Here is a 12,176-nt window from a genome sequence, read left to right as displayed (position 1 = left end):
ATCACCATGTCACTTGCTTGTTACAGACAGGCTAGAAATTCGTAGTTTTATTTCACCTTTTCTAAATTTCAATTAAAAATGTATTATTAAATACCATGTGGACTGAATATGAATACATATGAATGTATTTGTAATTTTAGATGCAATAGACAAATTCTGACAAAGACAGAAACTACTCAAACTGACAAAAAAAGGAAAATCAGGAAAATACAGATAAAATTTAAAAAAATAGAAATCAAAAATAGAAAGTCATGCCCATTAAAGTTATTGAATCTTTCATTTAAAACTCTCCCCATAAAGAAAATCCTAGGCATAACTGGCAAGTTCCAAAGCCTGCATAGTTCAGCACGTATATCACAAAAAAGGAAAAAAAAAGAGGTCAATCTCTCTCATGGACACAATGAAAACTCTAAATCAAATGTTAGCAAAGAAATCTAGGTACAAATAAAAAGGATTACACATACCTACATTTGGTTTACCTCAGAAAAGCAAGGCTATTTTAACATTAGAAAATGAAGCAATATTTTTACATATTAACAGAATGAAGAAGAAAACTAATATGATTGTCTCAAGTGATCTTGAAAAACAAGTTTGATAAAATTAAGCACCCAGTATAGAGCACTACAAATTTAAGGCATCTACAATAAGCCTATAGGAAATACCATACTTTACAGTGATTTACTAAAAGTCTCATCTCTTGAGACCTAAATGAGAAACAGGTATCAACAATAATCTCATTGTACTAGACTGCAGCACAAAAAAATGCAACAAAATTAATACAATGAATGATTGAAAAATGAGAAGTAAAACTGCTATTAATCACAAACCACCTGTAAATGTACATCTGAGTGATGCTACAGATAAACTGCTCAAGTCAATAAGCAAACTAAGCACGGTCTCTGGACACAAGGCCAAGGAACAAAACTCAAGGTGCATTTCTCAGTATCAGCGACAGACAAATAAAAAAAATTAAAAGATACCTTTTACAACAGCAAAAATATCAAGAACTTAGTAACAAATCTCATAAAAAGTCTAAGATACACTATCTTGAAATCCATAAAACATTATTTAGAGAAAATAAAAACCTAAATAAATGGAAGGCTATTCCATATTCATAAATTTAAATGCTTTATAAAAATATCAATTTACCACAAATTGATCTATATAGTCAATGAAATCCAATTAAAACCACGGCAGGTTTTATCTTTTGGAGGGGGTTGTGATAAGCTGATTCTAAAATATATAAGGAAAACAAATGAGTAAGAATGGCCAACACAATAGTTAAAAAGGAGAAAACAAATATGAAGAGCTTACACTAGCCAAAAAAGATTTAGTGTTTCCCTTAGCTTGCCTGAACTTCAGACTGTAGGCCCCTAACCTCACTTTTCCTAGAGCACTTACTTTAGAAAGCAATTGTGAAATTTGTATCTGCCCCCTTGAGATGTAAATAGTCTATGACTCAAGAATAACTTAAGGACCTGTTAGCCATTTCTTTGAAATGCAATTATCAAGAAAGATAATTCGTGGGAGGGTAGGGACCTAATTATCAAGAAAGATAATCTGTGAGAGGGTAGGGACCTAACTCTGATAAGGGACAATTAGCAAACAAACGCACAATCACCATGACCATTCAACTTAATAATGTCCTCGAATGTTTTCATGCCAGCTTATCCCAGCATTTAAAAATTCTCTCACCTTTTAGTCAGTGGAACTGAGTTCAGTCTCTCTCTTCTGTTTCAACAGTCTTAATCCATAATTGCAATAGTCTTGAATAAATTCGTTCCTGCCTGTTTAACCACTTGGTACAATTTTTCTTTTCTAATACTACCAGATATTAAAATTAATATAAAGCTACAGTAATTAAAACAGTATGGTGTCAATAGAAGCATAGGCAAATGCACAAACAAAACATATTAGAGATCATAAAGTGAGCGACACACGTAGAGGCATTTGATTAAAGGTGACACTGAACGTTGCAATAAATCATGCTATTTCAGTTGGATCTAAATGGAAAAAAAAAAAAAAGAAATGCATCCTCTCCTCACACAAGAAACATGAGATGGACTGTCTTAAGAAAGATCAGACAATAAAATCACTATATAGCAATTCAGGAGAATATCTTCTAGGTCTTAAAGTAGGAAACTTAACTTTTTAACCTCAGGACAAAAATATACTAACCATAATAGAAAATACTGACGTGGAGTACACTGAATTTAAAACTTCCGTTTACTAAAGTAGTAATTCGTTAAGGAGTAAAAAGGCAAGGTACTTAGTAAAAAAAAAAAAAAAAAAAAAAAAAGGATTACAATCCAAAATATATATTTTGAAATAACAACAAATCACTAAAACAAATATAGACAATTCAATACAAAAGTAGGCATTTCAAAAAGAGATTTTTTTCTCAAATAACCAGTAAACAATTGAAATAGTGCTCAACCGCATGTCATCAGTACATGCAAATGAAAACAAGAGATGTCATTATACAGCCACCAGAAAGGCTCAAATTAAAAATCTGACAATATTAAGGATTGAAGAGGATGCAGAGTAATTTGTACCTTTATGCACTACTGATGAGAATATAAATTTATGCCTCAACTTTGGAAAACTCTTTGGTAATACCTGTAAAGCTAAATAAACACCTACTCAGTGATCCAGCAATTCCAATCCTGGCTGTATATCCAATACAAAAGCATATATATCTTCACCAAAATATATGTACAATTATGTTCAAAGCATAATTATTTGTAATGGTCCCAAACTGGAAACTCACATTTCTGAACAGTAGATTGTATAATTAAATTGTTATATACTCACAAAAAGAAAAATCAATGAACTAATGCTATATGTAATACAGATCAAGGTCACAAACAGAATATTGAGTGGAAAAAGTCATTTACAAAACTATATATATGATGCAATTCCAATCACATTAAGTTAAAAATAAAGCTAAATTGATCTGAGGTATTATCAGGATAGAGGTTACCTTTGAGGAGGTGGGACAAGTTTATGACTATGATACGGCTTGACGGGCTTTTTGATCACTGGCAGCTTAATGTATTTTTTATCTGGGTTTGGAACTAGTGGTATGTGACCTCTGTGAATTCTTTAAACTATAATTATGATTTGTGTACTTTTCAGAGTACTCCAATTAAATAAAAAATTGTGCCATAAGCTTGTTTTCTACATCTGTGAGTCTGTTTCTGTTTTGTAAATAAGTTCACTTGTGTCTTTTTCGTTTTTTTAAGATTCCACACATAAGTGACATGGTATTTTTCTTTCTCTTTCTGGCTTAATTCACTTAGTGTGAAAACTCCAGGTCCATCCATGTTGCTGCAAATGGCATTATTTTATTCTTTTTTTATGGGGGAAGAGGGGGTAGGGAGGGATAAATAGGGAGTTTGGGATTTTCAGATAATAACTACTATACATAAAATAGATAAACAACAAAGTCTAGCACAGGGAACTACATTCAATATCTTGTAATAGCCTATAATGAAAAAGAATATGAAAAGGAATATGTGTTTGTGTGTACAACTGAATCACTATGGTGTACACCAGAAATTAACATACTGTAAATTGACTATACTTCAAAAAAATTTTTAATTGTTATAGTATACAGTTTAGATTTTTCAGAGACCAAAAGGGCCAGAATTCTCTTTAGAACATATGATAATTAACATTTAATAATCATAAAGAATATTATAATTCCAACATACTTGCATGTTTCCCTGTAACAATTTTCTCAAGATGACATACTGATTTACTCCTGTGAAATTGAGAGATTAGGACAAAGCCCAAGCTGAGGTATCACACAGATCTGGGTACGAGTCCCAGCTCTGTAACTTGGAAACTACATGAATGTGGATTGAACTTCATTATGCATAGGCTTTTCATGTGTGAAATAAGGATAAAGCATTACACACAAACTATATGAAATTCTTGGAAAATAATGAACATACAGAAGAGCTAATAAGTATAATTATTGCTCCATGGGCAACAATTGTTGATACTTGGCTTAGTGAAATTATTTCCAATACCTTTGAAGTTATTTTTATTTTAAACATGCTTTTTATTCACCAATATAAAATTAGAAACTAGAAAGAGATATCAAAAATACTTTCATCTGTATTCTTCCTCATAAATAGCCTCTACTTCTTAATTCTATAGGCTTTAATATTTCATTGCATTTAATTCCACCCCAAATTATCCCAAAAGTATGTACTATATACACTTTTAGTTACATATTCCATTTTCAAGCCATGATAGACTAGGGGATGTTATAGTCTTACTAAACAACTACTTTTTAGCAGACTATTTTCCTTCCAAACAAGAGGCATAATTACGTTACAGAGATGGCACAAAAAAGGGAGTGGTCATCACTATGGAGAAATATCAGCTTCCTAGATGAAAATTCGAACAGAGTTTGTTACTTGGAGTAGGACTTGAGGAAGCAATCAAAGCAGACTTGAGGAAGATGAAGGGATATAGCATGTATGGAGATGGTGACAAACAGTGTATCAGAAGTAGCTTTGAGGAAGAGAATGTAGGTTGAGGGACATAAGGGCGCTAACAGGAGATAAGTATTCGGAGACAGGTAGAGGTCACATAGTACAAACTGCCATAGGCCTAAATGATTAGACTCTCCAGAGGATAGAAAGTGACTAAGGATTTTAATCAGAGGAGAAATGATTAAATAGGCTCTTGGAGATTCCACGGTGACTTCAATGTGGGGATTGGATTGAAATGAGGTAAGAATGCAGGCAAGGACTTTCAGAGCTTGATGACATGGGCTTTACCTTGGAAAACAGTAACAGGACTAAATGCAAAATTTTAGGTATGTGTGAAATGATGAATATGAGAGACAGTTAACCAATGCTGTGACTGATTTCATCAGAGGGTTCATAAGAGAAAGGAAACGGATGAGTCTGGAATGCCTCCAGGTGTCTAGAATGGGTGTCAAGGTGAATGGAGGTGCAATAACAAAAATGGAGGAGTCCAGTAAAGGACACAAGTTTAGAGGAAAGTAGGGTACAGCGAGTGAAGTTTCACCTTGTTGTGTCTGAGGTGCTTTTTGAACTTCAAGGGGCCCAGATCCACAAGAAAATAGGAGAGAAGAAATTGGGTTCAGGAAAGAGATCTGGGCAGAAGACATACAGCCTTATCAATACATGCCTATTTCTGATAGCACAACCTTCTGAAGTAACACAAGACAATACTACTTTAACAAGATAATACTGCTCACGTGTCCCTTATCTCTGCTTAAGTTTTTCCCAAAATTAAATAACCCCTGGTTTTACACACGTTACTTACAGGATGTCACTACCCTTGAAAAATTTAGCTAAAATATTAAAATATAAAGTGTATTCACCAGCACAGAATATAGTTATTAGTCCTTATAATCTAGACATCATGCCACTTTCAATATTGCATTAGTCTACTAAGAACCTGTATCATCTTGCTCTGATTTAATCTTAAGCCTGTGTCCAAGTAAGGTCTCTCTCTTTCCTTCTCTCTCTCTCTCTCTCTCAATCTGCCTCCATACATATGGAGAAAATGTAAATTTAGATATGTACATATGCATACATTTCTCTACATTGTTATACACTTACATTTACATTTATATATATTTATATTCACATGATGGATGGGAATTCAGATCATTCTTATCAAAAACTTAATTATCTTAAAGATACCGCTTTTTTTAAGCAGTTAAATGTCAAAGAATAAATGTGCCTTTTCTGATTTAAAACATGAAAGACTTGTATGTGACATTCTAACTTCACAGGACATTGCTATAAAATTTCTAAAGTCATTTGAGAGAGGAAATCATCCATTAACCACTTAAGTGGGAGCAAAATTTACACAGTGTCCCTGCTAAATCCTCAAATGGCTCCTTGCCCCCAAATTTTCTGACACTGCAGGTTGAATAAAGGAGTCCAATCATTTTTAGTTCAATTCACTGGCATATAAATCAGATAACAGGAATGAATATATTAAAACACAAGACATTCTCCACCAACCCACAAAGGTATAGGAAGACTTGCCTTATCCATAGACATATCATAAGAGGCTTTGCAAAATACTTCTGGGAAATCAAAACATTTAATATTTATTCCATTCTATTCGGTCAATCAACCTAATATATACACCAAAGAATTTGTCTTAATACGACAAGATATTTGCACAAATTGTTTAATGTCATGTGATGTAAAGTTGGTTTTCATGTGAATTTTGATTTTAGTGAATGTATCTTAGCTCTTAGAGACCTTTCTAATCTTTGAAAATTATTCCTTTAATAAACAAGTTTATTAGCTTCATCAGATGAGCAAGAAACTGTACCTACGAGCAAAGCCTTATGTTTAATAATCCGCTCTAAAACTGTATTTTCCAGGTTATTCTTCTTCTAAAGAGGATGCTTGTCTGTATGTATTCTTTTGATACACTTTTAATTCTCCAAAATGGTGGACAGTAACTTTAAGATTAAAATCATCTCACAAAATAATCCAAATGTTTCTTATCTGCCAGGAATTCTCCTCAGTCTGTGGCTTTAGAGACTTTCATACATCTAGGTGGACTCTCAAATGTTAACTTATATAGAAGAACATACCTAAAAATAGGATTTTAATAGCTCTCCTTTTTCTCTGCAAAGTGTTTTCATTAGAACATCTTCTGTAAGCTACGGGCCTGACCCTGTTTCTGGGGTTTTGTTTGTTTTACCAGAAATGGCTATTTCCCTAGAACAATAGGCTTTCTTAATGCTCTACTTATAGTCTTTTCTCAGTTTTCAAATACAAAAGGTGCATAGGACTTGTGCATCTCCAAACCACCATATTTCGTTTTAGTTTTTGCTCAAATGTTGCCTTCTTAGCAAAGTTTCCCTTGACCTCTCCATGTAAAACTGCTCCCTTCTCTGTTCTATTTTTTCTTTAGAGTTCTTAGTATCTTTTTTTGGAGTATAAAGCTTGCTTATTTATTCTGATGCTTGCTTAGAACATAAGCTTCATAGAGGAAGGTTTATGTTTTGTCCATACTTAAACTCAAAGCTTATACTTTTGGCTGGCACCTAGTAGGCACTCTTATCTATTTGTCAAAGGAATGAGTAAGTACGGCCCTTCTATCTGGAACACTTTCGTACTCTCTAGTGCTGCCTAACTAAATTCTACTAAGTCTACAGATCTCACTTAAAGTCATTTAGGAGGCCTTTCCTTACCTTCTAGGGCAATAGATACACTGTTTCCCCTTCCGTGAAACTACCCACCTCCACCAATCCCCTTTATATATGCTTTATACAGTTCCTGCCAATGAGTCCTTTAGATCCTAGTCTAAACATCACTTTACTAGGGAATCACTTCATGCCTTCAAGCTTCAGTTTAAATCAGACTAATTTGTCACAAAATTTTGTTCCTCTTGTTCACAGAAGTAAGTTATGTTCATTCTTAAATATTTGCTCATTTTTCTAAATATTTGATAAGTGTTACCTCGGTTAGGACGTGCGTACCAAGAGAGCAGTGGCCAGGCCCATCACCTCAACCACGGATGACAGAGAATCAGCATTTGAATTCAAAGAGGGAGACTGAGAAATGGCTAGCATTGTTTTGAGGTTCCAAGGAAGGCAGTAGGCACACAAATTACTCATTTCTGACCCAGAAGAACAGTGACAAATTCTCTTTTTGTTCAGCCAGCATAATCTCTATGACATTGTCATAACATTACAAGTAGACAAAAAAAAAAAAAAAGGAAAACAGAATGCACAATGCTTAGAAAGAGATATGGTAATATCCTCCAGCATGGAAGACTCCACATACATTACCAATCTTCATTTTTCACCCAAGCTATTTCTCAGTAAAATTAGTTAACTGGCATCACTGCTTACAAATCAGACTCTCTGTGTACTGACACCATAGAAACATCTAAAGTTAAGGACAAGTTTCTGACCTGTGGTGACATTGCTGAGGGACAAGCTGAACCTCTGAGAGAGAGAATCTAATTAATTTACAAAAGACTGCACTTCTCAGAATATTATCCTTCATAAGTCATGCCGTCTTTCAGAATCCCTAAGCATATGTTCTGACCTAACTTTTTCTTCAAACCCTTTAAAAAGAAGACTTCTAAAAGTCTTTTAAAGTTAGAGAAACTCTAACTTCGAGTTCATAGAACTAAGTCAATACATGTAAAGGTATTCTATGAGGAGTATTTTTAGAGTTCTCACTCAGGATGGTCAGAACATCTCTCACGGTTATTGAATTAAATCAGACACCCTTTCCTCGTTTTCCCCTGTCTGCAACTATTTACTAAAGAAAACTAGTATCCATTTTGAGGCCCTGGTAATCCAGCAAACTGCAGAGAACTGGATTAGAGAATTGTGGTGACATGGGAGGTCACGGAGGAGAAAGAAGGTGCGAGGTGAGCATTTAACACTAACGGGTCTTCAGGAATGAGCCAGAATTTGCTTCAATGAAAGCCCTCCAGATTCTTCTCAGATTTCTGCAAGGGTTTTTCCCTCTTGTATTGAGTCCATATACCTGTTTCTCTTTGCTAAAATTCTTCCTATTACTTCTCTCAGAATTCCTCAGGCCCAGTATGAAACATGATAGTTGGGTCTCTGAAGCAGACGTGGAACTCTTGTCATGTGCAGAGGTTATCTGTGTTGCTATTCAAGTGACTCCTTTGTTTATCTGTCCTTTTACTCTTTATTATTTTGTCTTCCCTCCTCTTTTTCTACCAACTTCTTTACCTCTTACCTTTTCTTATAAAAATTAAACTAGGTAAGGCAAGATCATACCACTTGTAAAGAACCTAAGAAGGAATCATGAAAATTTCAAAGTCAGACGAGAGCCCAGCATTCCAGGGCAATTCAAATCAATGGTTAAATAAGGCACAGAAGTCAAACATGGATTTTCCTGGGACTGAAGAAACTGGTGGAATGGGACGAAACACAGGCTAAAGCAGGAAGGCTTTGCACCACTTAACTCCTTTAAGCCTGCCCTTCTGGACACTAGTCAGGTGACAGTAAGGAGCTATTTAGAGGGAAATGGAGGTATCAAAAGGGGAAAAGGGGTTGGAAGGAAAAGAGGAGGCTGAGAGGCTATGGTCAATGCTAATTAAGAGAGGAGGCAATCATGGACAAATGTGGATTGAGTTTGTGTGAATCAGGAAGCGCCAATACATGTGCAGTTATTTTATCAGACGTTTCTGGGTCAAGGAAATAAAGGCAGAAAATAAGGTGAAAAACGAAAGCAAGGCGGATAATAAATATAGAAAAGCTTAGGGCCACCACTCTTAATTTATCCTACCTGAGCTCTAACCCAGTCACCATCTGTGAGTGCAATGGACTGTTTTTCAAGGTGGCCTAGTCCCACAGGCATCACCTTGGAATAATTATACTCTAAAGTGAGTTGTACTAGGTCTGGTGATGCCAAGCTGGATGTTTGTCAGTTGTTATATTAACTGGAAATACTCTATGACTTAGAAAAATGTCTGCCTTAATTTTTTTTTAACCAGTAACCCTTCCAACCTCTGTCTCCCAGACACCTTTTATCTTTTCTGAAAATTTCTAAGAAACACTGAATATTAGATTTTTACCCATCTGTAATCAGTTCTAACACTATTGCATCAGAACTACAGCATTCCTTAGAATGGATGTAACAGTGTCCTGTTAGGCCTTTAAGCCGGTCACATGTGTGTGTACGTAAAATAAATTTGATCATATATGTGATGTTATATTGTAACATAGGGTTGTCATAAACCTTTTTAGATCTGTGATTACTGCAATTTCATTAAAACATAAGCAATTAAATTGAGTCATTAGTTTATATTAAATGCTCGATTGTAGCAGTTTAACAGTTTTGTCTTTCTCAGTTAATGATGGAGAGTGAGATAATATTGTTGGAGATTGGCAGCCTAAAGCAATAACCTTGGGAAATGACACTTCACTGGGATTAAAAAAAAAATAATTCACACAAAAAGAAGAAAACAGAGATAAGGTTTTAAGAGACCATGTTTCAGGTTAGGTATAGAAACTATGTTTAGAACAAACTTGGGCTGATAAAGCTATTTAAACCCACATGGACTGGATCCTTAGATATGTCAGATTATCAGCCCCTAACTATCTCAAAGGAAAGGCAGGCAATCGGTGGGTATAATGAATGCCTCAAATACAATCGGTGGTTGTGTATACATGTGAATATATGTGTCACATTCAGAACAACAAATTGTTGCATTTTCCCTTAATGCTGATGGTTTGGTGTATGTATCTGTGTCTTGCTAAAATTAAAAGAAATTTACAATAAAACTTTATTGTTCCCAATTAGGATGAAAATATGAAAATATCCACATTATCCTTTGTTAATATGTACTGGTTATGTTTCCAAGGACACAATTACTATGAGTCAGATTGAGTGAGGGATAGAAAGGCTAAGTATGTGCTCCAACAAAACTTTCATGACTTAAACATCCTGCTATGCCTTCATCAAGATTACAACTGAAGTCTCCCAGGAAAAAAATACACTGACGGTGTTAAATTTCTTGTTATTTAATTTCATATAATCCTTTTTGTGGTTTTATACCTTTGTCCCCTCTTAGACTGTAGGTTTCAAGAGAGCATAAGTAATATTCCTCTGACTAGTTCTCTGATACATGATATTCAACTATAATAAAAAACAAACAGGCATTTATATATTTCTCTGAAGGCTAGGAAGCTAGTGTGAGCAGTGTATAATGAAAATGAATTATGCACAAATGTCCCACAAATGGGACCTAATTTGAATGAGTTTAAATAAATATTATTACATTCTAAGTATCTGTAATATACAAATTACATTATGGATTTTCTAAATATTTTCTGAATTGCAATGAATTATTTTGAATGACATATCTAGCATATTAAAAAAAAGTAGTCTGACCTTAAGTTGTTCTTCCAAAGCAGCAGTTGCATGATCTCCACTAGATTCATCGACCACCACCACCATGTGCGTGAGAGAATTGACCCTGACTTGTTCCTGTTCTAAGTCTTCTTGAAGCACCTGAAAGACAAAATTTTTTTTAAAGGAAATTAAAATAATAGTCTGCTGATCTGTATGCCAAAAACATTTCTTCCCAAATGCGTGTGGTGTGTGTCTGCCAAGTTTTGGGTAATGTAATTTTTTCTTATTAGACTAGAACCATTTCAAGCAAATTTTCTGCTATGGCGCTCAGCAAAATCTGCACATTTCTGTCAAATGAATGTGAAAGTACAGAGAGAGAGAGAGAGAACATCTGATGAGAAAGGCATGCTAAGATGTGCGGCCCCTTACTTCACCACTTCTCACTTTTCCAAGGACTTTTCTCCTAAAATACCAGGCTGCCTCTGGCATCTTCATGCCTCCTGTACTGGAGTTCTACATTAACAACCAAACAAAATAAATGCTTGACTCAAAAACTCCCTCCATCTACTGACTTATTATGTTTCTCTTCACTGAGAAATATTTTGTGTTTTCAACAGTTAATCTTTCCACTTCCCCACCCTACTATCCCATTGAAACATCTGTAAAGGTTGCCATCAACCTCCAGGTTTCAAAATCCAATAGGCATTTTTTTGTATCACCTTCCTTGACATTTCGGTTTCTAACCTAATTAACCACCTTTTCATTCTTGACCCTCTCTTCTTTCTTCTTCAGCTTCATGTACCACACTCTCCTGATTATCCTCCCATCCCACTGAACACTGCTTTTTAGCTCCTATGCTGGTGCCCTCTCCTCTGCTCAACTATAAGTCAGATGTCATTCTTCTGGTTAAGAACGAACGGAACACCATCACACTAAAAGGGCAAATCAAAATTCTTTACCTGAAACACTTATATGACCTAGTCCCTTCCTACCTCTCTTATCTAACTGTGTATCATTATTGCCCTCTGACACTATGTTTCAGTCACACTTGTCTTCTCTCTCTTCTACAACGTGTCAAGCTGTTTACTCTGCCTGAATTTCTCTTCCCTCGTATCTTTAAATACTCTCTCCTTCTTACCATTCAGGACTTAGTTTAAGGGTCACCAGCCCAGAGAGGCTTTTCATGAAGATGCTACCTAAATTTGCCTCTTAGTTAACATTTCTGTAATTTTTTTACCATAACATTTTCACACTCAATTTTTCCTTATGTATTAATTTAGTCTTTTTTTTTTTTTCTACTTACTGGAGTATGAG

The 12,176-nt window shown here is 34.9% G+C and overlaps 1 protein-coding gene across 9 annotated transcripts in view; it reads right to left on the bottom strand.

Moving 5' to 3' along the window:
• DMD (dystrophin) overlaps positions 1–12,176 on the bottom strand; it is a 1,947,932-nt gene that overhangs the window by 1,279,278 nt on the left and 656,478 nt on the right. For all 9 annotated transcript variants that reach the window (XM_064483309.1, XM_031445593.2, XM_064483311.1 and 6 more), the window contains one exon: positions 10,902–11,021. In XM_064483309.1, the coding sequence (XP_064339379.1) occupies positions 10,902–11,021 (120 nt within the window). The remainder of the gene's footprint in view (positions 1–10,901; positions 11,022–12,176) is intronic.

Source organism: Camelus dromedarius, chromosome X, assembly GCF_036321535.1.
Source record: "Camelus dromedarius isolate mCamDro1 chromosome X, mCamDro1.pat, whole genome shotgun sequence".
Lineage (NCBI taxonomy): Eukaryota > Metazoa > Chordata > Mammalia > Artiodactyla > Camelidae > Camelus > Camelus dromedarius.
Note: the sequence above shows the minus strand (reverse complement) of the source record. Positions and strands in the feature narration are given on the sequence as shown.